The sequence below is a fragment of the Tupaia chinensis genome, unplaced genomic scaffold (genome assembly GCF_000334495.1).
Source record: "Tupaia chinensis unplaced genomic scaffold, TupChi_1.0 Scaffold000453_1, whole genome shotgun sequence".
In the NCBI taxonomy this organism is placed as follows: domain Eukaryota; kingdom Metazoa; phylum Chordata; class Mammalia; order Scandentia; family Tupaiidae; genus Tupaia; species Tupaia belangeri.
This window is the reverse complement of record NW_006159960.1, coordinates 2,917,009-2,927,794: the sequence shown is the minus strand read 5'-3', so window position 1 is coordinate 2,927,794 and position 10,786 is coordinate 2,917,009. Positions and strand designations below refer to the sequence as shown.

Below are 10,786 nucleotides of genomic sequence, written 5' to 3'. Positions count from 1 at the left end.
TCAGCTGTCTTCGGAAGCTTGGCTCATCCCTGCCTTTGGATCTGACTGACATGGTATTTTTTTTTTTTTTTTTTTTTGCCATATGGCATGTATACTCAACAGAGACAGAGGGAGGGAAAGTGAGAAATCACCTCCCAGGGGGATGGCCATGCCACAATCTCCTCTCCATTCTTCTCTTGGGATTTTGGGCTCTCATGCACATGTGCCAGGCAGCAGTTTCAAGCCACCGGGTCTGGGACTCAAACCGCAGTTGGCATGTGGTGGTGTCTGGTGCTTTAACCACCACACCACCTGCTGGCCCCATTCCTTTCCTTTTTTTTTTTTTTTTTCCTAGCACCAAAAACATTTTTCACAAGTTGGCTCTTAGTTTTTATACAGACGAAACCACCATCGTAGCCGAATGTGTGTCACTGAATTATTAATTCCCACCTTGACAGAGAGCCAATGCCTATGTCAAACAATTAAAGTACTGCAAGAATATTTCTTCTGAGTGACTAAACCATAGACTTCCTGTTCAGTGTTAAGGAAAATTGTCATCATTAGCCCAGGGAAATGTCAAGATTACTAAGGCTTGCACTGTTCCGACCTGTGTTATGTTGGACAAACTCCCCACATGTTTCTCATAAAAATATACATCAGAGATGGCTTCAAACTGAACGTCAAACTCAGTTAAAGCTACAAACCTCTTCAGTTACTTTGAGTATTAAATAGAACAATCAGATGCTTGCTGGCACGCGCCGTTTTTTTCCCAGGGCTGCCTCACGCTCTGGATTTAGCCACTTGGTACGTGTCATTCCAAGTGACAGAAGCGATGCTTCTGCTCACATCAGAGGGACCCTGCAGCTGCCAGGTCGGCTGTGAGAAACCTTTAACATTTTACAAGTGGGTACTACTCCTTATGAAACATGAACAGGCCAGCTCTGTGGCCCGTGGTTAAGGCAGCCAGATCGCACATGGCCGAACGTGGGGTTTGGACCCAGTGTTGTGCAGGGTGCATATGCGTGCATGTCAGAAATACCCCACAAGGAGCGGTGGAGAAGGGCCTGTGGTGTGATCGTGCCCTGTGGGGTGCCTCCTCACTCTGTGTCATGCTCTGGTGAGTGTGCACACCTGCTGGCAAAAACAGGTAATCTGTGTCCTTTAGCCTCCCAGACTTGTGCATGTAAATGTGAACATTTGTCCATCTGCACTTTCCTCTAAGTTATAGTTCAGTTAAATACGAACCTATGTTTTTTCCTATTTCATGGACTGTCAGGAGTAATTGTTCAAGTCCTTCCTATGTAGAGGCTGACTAGAGAGGTGTGTTTGCAGCACTGTTGAGTTGCTTAACAAATCCAAGTTCCACTGGCCAGCTACTGTGGTGGAGGCTCCATGGAAGGTCCTGGGTTCTCATCCTGAGGCCTCCCTGTAGGTGGTGTCTGTGAAGCCTGTTACCCTGGCTGGCTGAGGCTGGGGGTGGAATGCAGTGTGAAGAACCCGTTGAGGGTGAGTGTTTCACAGAAGATATAAACTTAAAAAACAAAAACAAACACAAAAACACCTAAACCTGAGTTCTGTAACCTACTAGACCCTGAATGCAGTGTTTTGGGTCTGACTGGTTTGTATCTTTTTGTAGGGTCCTAAGAAAAATCTGTCTGCTTGGCAGGGGACTCATGCCTCCTGCTTACCTTGGCCCCAGAGGGGGACAGAAACAGTGGAGCTGCAGGGGGAAAGGCCGGACCATGACGTTTCATAAGCATCGTTTATAACTTTAATTATTAAAATGGATTTTGTAGATTTTTTGTTGCTCTAAACAGCTTCAAAGGCTTAATGGTACTAGAGGACATGGGGCCCTTAGTTTTTACGGTTAAACTCCAGAAAGTTCAAGGCTTTCATGTTTCTGAGTCATTAATTAACAGCTGTACATTCTGTGGTGACCCAATGCCCGATTTTCTCTAGTTCCTTTGACTTTTGAAGCAGATCCTGTGTCCTCCTGGTTAGAGACAGAATGAGAGGTGAGGTCTGAGAGCATTGATCCTGGAGTCAATCCTTGCTGTCCCTCTGACTAACGTATCACTGACTAAGGGGCTCGATGGCGGCAGTGCCACTTCTTCAAGCTGTTTTGAGAATCAAGGGAATTAATAAAGCACTTGACAAAGTTCTTAGATCACAAGTCTGTTCTAAAAAACACATATAGATGCTGTTCATTTTGAATTTTTTTTTTTTTGCCATTTAGTTTCAACAGTAAATAATATAAGAAAATGGGGCCAGCAGGTGGCATAGTAGTTAGGGTGCTGGACACTCTCATATGGCTGACCACGGTTCAAGACCTGGACCTGGTGGCTTGCTTTCTCCTCTCTCTGTCTGTCTCTCTCTCTCTCTGGTCAAATTAAAATACATGAATGTATAAATAAAATTTTTTAAAAAGAAAAAAAAAAGGGGACCAGCAGGTGGCGTGGTGGTTAAGGAGCTGGACACTTCCACATGGCCGACCATGGTTTGAGTCCTGAACCTGGTGGCTTGCTTTCTCACTTTCTCTCTCTCTCTCTCTGTGTCTCTTTCTAGCCAAATTAAAATAAATGAATAAATAAATAAAATTAAGGAAATAATTATTTTTTTAAAAAAGAAAAAAGAATAAAAGAAAATGTATTTTCATATGTGGAGATACTCAGTTTGATGATTTGAGTAGCCAATGTGGAATGATACATCACTGTAGAAAATATTTAGAAAGGGAGAAGTATTTATGCTTGTTGAATGTTTTAATTCTCTCCTAGTCAGATATCTTAATTACTTAGATGTTTTACTACTCAATAGAATAAGGACAACATAAAAACTTTTAAAAATGATCAGGCTGGGCATATCAATATTTATTGAAATACTGAAAAAAAAATTCCATTTTGTTGAGAAATTCCTGGCAAGAACTGACATGACAATATGTATTTCACTGATACAGTAAGAAAACGTCAACAAGTAACCGACTTCACACTCTAAACATTGCGTGGATTCAAATCCCAGGCAGCTCCCGGGGTGTAATACAAATATTCAGACATTAGAGATTGTCTGCTTACAACCGTAGACCAATTCGAATAAACCAAGCTAAGTCGCAAACCTTTCTGTTTGAGTCTGCTTTTACTAATCATTTCTGTAATCGATAAAGCAGTTGCCAAGGAAATATCCAGTTACAGACCAGTTAAAGCTAACAGGAGAGAACTTTCCATTTCCAATCTTGGACTGCAGACGCTGACGGTGGCATCGTGTTTGTCCTCGGTGTCACCTGCAGCGTGGATGTAGCCCTCTGCGTTGTCTTCGTTCTCATGGTGTAATCGACCAGGTTAACTACATACCAACATTTGACTCTTTTTTTTTTTTAGGCTTAATGTTCAGTGGGGAGTAGTCTAATTTTAAAATAAGAAAATATGGATTTTAAGAACTCCGTGTATTTGATTTTGCAACGTTAAAGACCCTCTAAATCTCATAATCGTCTCCACATGTGTGACACATGCACCGTGGAACCGTTTCATTAAATGCCACCACGCCATCCTACCCATGTGTCCTCTGGCCAGCTTGGTCTCTAACTGGGGCGATCAATGATCTGCTCTTCTCTCTAATGCTCTGGACAAGAGCTCCGATCAGTTATGTGCCTCTTGTCCTTTGAGCCAAGAATTAATGCAGAGACTGAGATTCTGTGAGTCGACGCCCAACTTAGGTAACATGTACTCTTCCTGTGGAGGAGTATTAGAGGCGGTTAATAAAATAATCCTCTGTGCAAACACAGAAGTAATAACTAATATCTTTGGTATACAACTTACAATGCCTGGAAAGGAAAACTAGGTAAGACTCCACCTTAAGTTTACTTGAAAACAGGAAGCTATAAGTCACATAATTTACAATAGATATTAAATAAACTACAGTTCAGAATCATGAAGATTTACAGACATTGAATCAAGTGAATGATTTGAATTCATGAAGACCCTTCTCTGTCCCTGAACTGTGTCCCACTAACTTGAAGACATGCTACAGTAAACACGTATATTTGGCTTCTTCAGTCTTGGCTATATCTTATACAAAGGCGAAACCGAGGAACAATAAATTAGCATCGTAATTGTCTACAGTCGAAACTAGGATATACAATATAAATAAACTATTCAAAAGCGAGAAACATTTATGAAAAAAATTAAGGAACTAGGAGATACTTTATTTATTTTTTACAGTTTCTACAAGTGATTGTGCCGCCGATAATCTCAAAAAAAAAAATTAAAGTCTGAATGAGATTCCCGTTTTTGATTTTAGTGTCTCACGACATACAATAATTACGTACGGTTAAAAATAATTACCAATCAGAAAAATAACATTAAGGAAATTACTGCTTTTGCTATTTTGCAATATCACGGTTGCCTCCCCACCCCCACCCAGGACCTAAAGAATGTAAACACTCTATTTTATTTGATGGTAAAGTAGTAATACTTCATTTTGAACAAATGTTGATCCACCTCTGCACAGCTACCTTTTAGAATCGTGAAGTAAGGCAAGACTCTCATACCTGTGGCATTGCGCATCAATAATACTGATAGAGTTGTTTGGACAGTTTGTAGTTCTTTGTTCCATAGCGGACTTTGGTCTAAGACTTAGAATGGTCAGTATCACTCTCTTCCTTTCTTCCCCTTTGGGAAAAATCTGAATGACTTTATTATCTTTCCAGGTCATCTGTAAAATTCATCACTTCATCCCAAGTTTAGGGGATGTTCGGTTGCAACAAGAATGAACCTCGATCGATTTATCAGCTCATCCTTTCTTGACTTTTTGCATAGCTTAACATGCTTCAGTTTCGTTTTCAACTCTTTAGAACTGAACTATCTGATGTCCCAGCAAGATATGTTTAGTGTGTTATTTTTAAATGAACTACAAACCTTAATGATGAAAAAGACTGATGTATCCTAACAAGCCTTTCGACCAGAAATTCATATGGAATCCAACAATGCCGGCCACATGTCAGCAACAGTAGCAGAAATAGGTCTAATTGCTTTAGCTACGGAGTATTTGCTTTAAAAGTTTGTAGTCATATCCCTAATATTAATGAATGCTTATATAAGATAGGAGAGAGATACTGCCTATTTTTTTTAACATGACCACGTGACAAAACAAACGTCAGAACGTATTTTAAATGGCAAGCTAACATATTGATAGACTGTTCTTATTCGCTGTTTGCAGGTCAAAGACATGGACATTCAAAATTAGGCTTTCTCATGATTTGGCGGAGCGATCACTGGGCGTGGCGGAACACGGGTCCTCAGCACAGATGTGGCGATTCCCAGAACACTGGGGAACAGGTGCTGGGACTTTCAAAGGAAGAGGGGGGCTGTTGTAGGTACAGCTGATGCCTTCTGGAGAATTCTATCAGTTCAGCTTTCACCGTAGAGGAACTGTGTAAGCTCAAATTCCCAGCTGTATAAGCCTAACGAATGACACAAATTAGTTCCTAAATTTCTTCATAGTGGAGATCAGTTTAAATATACAAGAACTGTTCTGTCCATCTGTATACTCTGACGCAGTGTGGGTATCTTTCTGTGAGTCCAGTCCACTCTGTTACAATGTCTTTTACATGGAATCCTTGGGGATGTGAGGCCTTTGATTCACAGTTTGCAATACCCTGATACATCATTTATTTGCTATTAAGTATCTGATTATTATGACTTTTTACATCTTTAAACCAAGTTTGTAATTAGTGTTGCTTGGAGCAGTTCAGAGTATTTTTTTTTCCTTCCTGTTTTTTTTCCCCCTCCCCCGAAGTCTCTTTGTTTTGACAGCAGAGCACCTAGGGGTTGTAACTTACGCTCTTTTTGCATGCAACATTTCTATGAGAAGATTGTTATAGGGCACGTCCCCATTCAGGTGCTTGTAGTAGAGGTATTCTTCAGCCTGCATGCTGATGGCCCGGATTTCGGGGAGTCGGAGAAGGAGCTGCCCAAATTTCTCCGTTTGCTGTGGGTAGTTACACACAGTGTAGTCCAGCAGGGCAGCGTTGACTTGTTCCTGGACACCTTCTACCAGTTGGAAGTTCTCAAGATTTTTGACATCTACGTTAAAAAAAACAAAAAAGCAACACCAGTTCAATGACATTTTAGTGCCTGTTTACTAAAGCCGTGTGTTCAATTAATGGAAGTATTTTCCTCTTGACATAAAGCATACTTTATACACTACTGAATATTCAGTAAGCCCCACTCACCACGCTTCCTGGGAAAAATGGCCACAGAAGAGCTTTAGAAGAATGTCTTGTTGAAATTCTGCATATACCTCAAATCAATTAGACACCAATGGATTCTGAACAAGGTCAACTCTTTTCCTATCTTACAAAAAGAAAGGTTTGAGGGTTCCTCAAGTAGAGGGATCATAATATATAGCCAGCAAATGAGTCCCTAGAGAAAAACCTATCTTAACCCAGTATATTACACAATTCATATAATTCCGTATTAATTTTTCTGACCCAAGGTGAAATCTGTGTCCAGGGTATGATGTAGTTAATTCTAATAAAAAGTGACAGGGTTCTTGTTTCTGTTTGACATTTTCTAAATGATTCTGAAAGCCTTTGACTTGTCTCGCCTATGCTAATGAGCCATCTGGTACACTCCAGTGACTGCCAATGGGATATTCGCTACTAGGAATGTTCTAAAATATATATCTGGGTGACTAATGATCTTTAGCAAATGAAAGCCTTGTCCTTTAGGCAGAACACAAGGCAGGATGGTCGGTGCCCTTTAACCTCGTCCTGGGTCACTCAGAGAGAAGGTGGACGTGGGCAGGACATTCTGCCTTCCTCCTGGTGAGCTTCTAGTTGTTTTAAGACATCTGTCCTCAAGGGCCTTATCAATATTCGGTAAGAAACACGGAATCAAAAAGACAGACTGACACACACGCATACAGAACTGGCACGGGAACGTGGTACATTGGAATTTCTTTTCTGGAGTTTATTTATGTTAACTGTACAAGTCTTATCCACTGTGTATATAGACGCTTCTGAAACAAATACACAGATATGTGTGTGTGTTTACACAAACCCCTGCTCAGAAAGTAAACACACACAGCCACCTCCCCCTCTCTTATTTTTTAATTGGACAAAAATAGAGTCTGAAGAAAACCACGTTATACTCAGACTAAGAAGTTAAATGTACTAAATTCAGTGAATGATTATTGTAGTAATTCATAGCCAGTATTTTTGGCAGTATAGCCTGATAAACTTAGCCTACGAATATGTACGAGTCCATTTTATTATTTCTAAGTGGTTTGCTGTTGAAATGTGTTCAGGATGATTTCAGTGTTTACATTTGGGCCATAACTTTGCATTAAACACGCTCCCTCCGTCTATCCCCAAGTCTCTGACCCAAATTAAAAACAGTGAGGAATTAGGGCTACGAGACACTCAGTGTGAGGGTTGGGCAGCATTTCCACTCCAAAGTGAGATGGAAGAGTCAAAAATTTTTAAAAACTTTTTACTATAAGGCATGTGGGCTTGCCTGGGTGGGTGGAAAAGTGAGAAAACACCCCAAGGGGATGGCCACACCATAGTCCCTTCTCTTCCATTCTCCTCGTGGGACTTGGGGCACACACCCACACATGCCCCAGTGTGATTTTCAAGCTGCCTGGTCTGGGATTCAAACTGTGTAGTTAACCCTTACAGGAACCAGCTGCCTTAGTCACCACACCACAGGCTGGCCTGACTCAAACTATCCGGTTCTTTTCCAATGAGCCGTGTGAACAGATGTGCGCTAATACACTGTGAGGAGCCCGCGAGATCTGCTGGCATTTTAATGGGCGGCCACATTAGTGTCCACTTGACGTTTTAAACACGTGACACTTTAAGAAGCACTTTTAAAGCCTTTTCACCTATCTTATTTAAAATAGTTAACAAATAAAAATATAAATTTGGCTATGAGTCCAGACTTAGTTCACAATAACAACATGTAAGCCATCAGAAATACTTCAATACGCTGTTATCCCAGTACACTACTGAAAAATATCTGTGTTATGTCACAGTGATTTACACGTAAGTTTGAAATGGAGTATTTTATGCTACAATGAAAGATAGTCTCACAAGCATAATAGTCATAGAGATTAATAGGGAGGATGGGGACCAGCAGGTGGCATAGTGATTAAGGTGTTAGACTCTCATGTGGCTGACTGTGGTTTGAGTCCCGGACCTGGTAGCTTAAACCACACCCGGTGCATTTGTAGACATGCCCAAATTCCGAGATTGGGGGAGAAGAAATTTCAGCATGGCCCTTCCCCCCTGGAGGGTGATTTCTTTTTGTCTCTCTAGCAAGCACACATGCCCTATAGCAAAAAAACAAACAAACAAACAAAAAACAAACAAAAAACTCAAAAAAATTAGGATGTAAGAATTTGCACAATATAAAATGTAAAATAAATTAATAGCAATTTTTTTAGAAAGTTGTTTAATTTTTCTATGATACATGTATTTCTTGAGAACTAGATTTTTCTGTGACATATTTCACTTTGTTAAGGGAAAAAAAGTCATGGTTTGCTCACTTCTTGTTAATCACAGAATGACCATTTAAAGTCTTCAGATCTAGCATTTGCTGAATAACTTCTATGAATATTGGTACACACTGGCACCTTTCTCTTGGCAGTTTGAAAAATATGTGCACTTGGTGCCAGCAAGTGGTGTGGTGGTTAAGGTGCTGGACACATGGCTGACCATGGTTCGAGTCTCGGATGTGGTGATTTGCTCTGTCACTTTCTCGCTCTCCTTCTCTTGTCAAATTAAAAATAATAACAAATACAGGGACCAGCAGTTAGCGTAATGGCCATGTTGCTGGACTCCCACGTAGTCAACTGTGGTTCGAGTCCAGGACCCGGTAGCTTAAACTCACGCCAGGCGCGTGTGCGTACATGCCCAAGATCCCGAGAGGAGAATGGAGGAGCAGGGATTGTGGTGTGGCCATCCCCCCTGGGGGGTGATTTCTTGCTTTCTCTCTCTCTGTCTTTGTGGTGAGCGCATGTACCCTATAGCAAAAACCTCTCAAAAAATAATAACAAATACAAATAAATATTAAAAAAAGAAAATTTATGTGCACTTTTCCTTCTGGCAGGAAAATACACAAGTTTCCTGTACTTTAGCCAACTCTATAATTTTTCTCTAAAAGTCATCAAAGACGAATTCACAGAACTGAACTGATTATTCCATTATGTTACCTTGATGGTTTTACCACTAAGTATAAGAAAACTGGGGATGCTACTTGCTCCAAGGATACTTACTTGATGAATGAATGTAGCATGTGGATGTCTGTAGAGGTAATGGCAATGTTGATAGTTAAGAAATAAGGTTAGAAGCAGGAAGAAAATAAATAAATTTGGATTGTGTTATTTAAATCAAATAGTTGCTCCACCTTGGCCTCTGGGTCAGCTTGGTTTATTGACTGTCCGTTTCTCCATGAGGACTCTAACCTGCCTGCAGCAAGGACGACACATTCATGAAGATGTCCTCAGAGAATACACAAGTGACTACTAGCTTCACATAGTTGGGGGTGTCTGTCTCAGATTAATACAACTGTAAAATGACAGGTTACATTATCTTATTAGAAAAAGAAAATTGGCTTGTAAGAAACTAATGTTCAGGGGCCAGCAGGTGGCATGGTGGTAAGGGTGTTGGACTTCAACATGGCTGACTGCAGTTGGAGTCCCAGACTTGGTGGCTTGCTTTCTTACTTTTCTTCTCTCTCTCTCTGGTGAGTATGCATGCCCTGTAGCCAATTTAAAAAATAATAATAGTGATAAATAAAATTAAATAACTCTTAAAAAGAAACTGATTGGGACTAGCAGGTGGTGCAATGGTTACATTGCTGGACTCTCACGTAGTTGACCCAGCTTGAGTCCCAGATCTGGTGGCTTAAAACTCTGGCTGTGTGTGCGTGCATGCCCAAGATCCTGAGAGGAGAATGGAGGAGAAGGGATTGTGGCATGGCCATCCCCCTGGGGGTGATTTTTCACTTCCTGTCTGTCTCTGTCTCTCTGGCGAGTGCACATACCCTACAGCAAAAACAAAACAAAACAAAAAACCTCTTTAAAAAAAAAAGATGTATGAGATGTGATTATACACAAAATTGCTAATATAAAATATTGGGTTGTTGGAAAAATCATGATGTATTTTTCTATGTTTTTCTATGTAAAATGCATCATGACTTTCCAGACGACTCAATATTTAAAGTGTAACAGAATTTTCTATTTAAAGAGTCCTGTGGGGAAGGCCTTTAGTGATCTGAGTAATTCGGTCAATGTACATGTTTTACAAATGAGGGTTTTCACTGGTCAGTTCTCATGTAAGAGAAATGTGCCTACACCCTCATTGGATGTGGACTCAGTCTCTGGGGTTCTGTTGAATCTCAGTCCAGACAGGTAGACCTTGGGTTTGCCACAGTAGTCGAGATAGGTCACAGAGAGAATTCACAAGGACCCAGACAATGAAGACAGGGGCCAACATATCTATGACACCACCTCCTGGATGACTTGCAATTTCCTCCCTATGTGGTTCACTCGTATTGACTCTGTAAGAGTACATACAGAACTTTAAGCATGTTCTCACCACATATTCATAAAATTAGCTTGTATGCCAATTCATGCACTTTCATAAAATCTTAACCTGAGTTTCATTTAAACAGAAGTTAAAATCTTCAAGAATTCCCTCCTACAAATCAAGCCCCATTCCACCGTAAGTAATGAATGGTAGCCAACACACTTGGGAGTCTTATCTATTGCAGGAATCGGCAACTCCAGAAATTCACAAGTAAACTGATAT

At 40.6% G+C, this 10,786-nt stretch overlaps 1 protein-coding gene across 9 annotated transcripts in view; it reads right to left on the bottom strand.

Annotated features, from left to right (window-relative positions):
• Positions 1–3,051: 3,051 nt before the first annotated feature.
• The window catches only part of NR5A2 (nuclear receptor subfamily 5 group A member 2), a 172,302-nt gene continuing 164,567 nt past the window's right edge, over positions 3,052–10,786 (bottom strand). For all 9 annotated transcript variants that reach the window (XM_006155441.3, XM_006155443.2, XM_006155442.3 and 6 more), the window contains one exon: positions 3,052–6,053. In XM_006155441.3, coding sequence (XP_006155503.1) covers positions 5,806–6,053 — 248 coding nt within the window. In that variant the 3' untranslated portion in view covers positions 3,052–5,805. The remainder of the gene's footprint in view (positions 6,054–10,786) is intronic.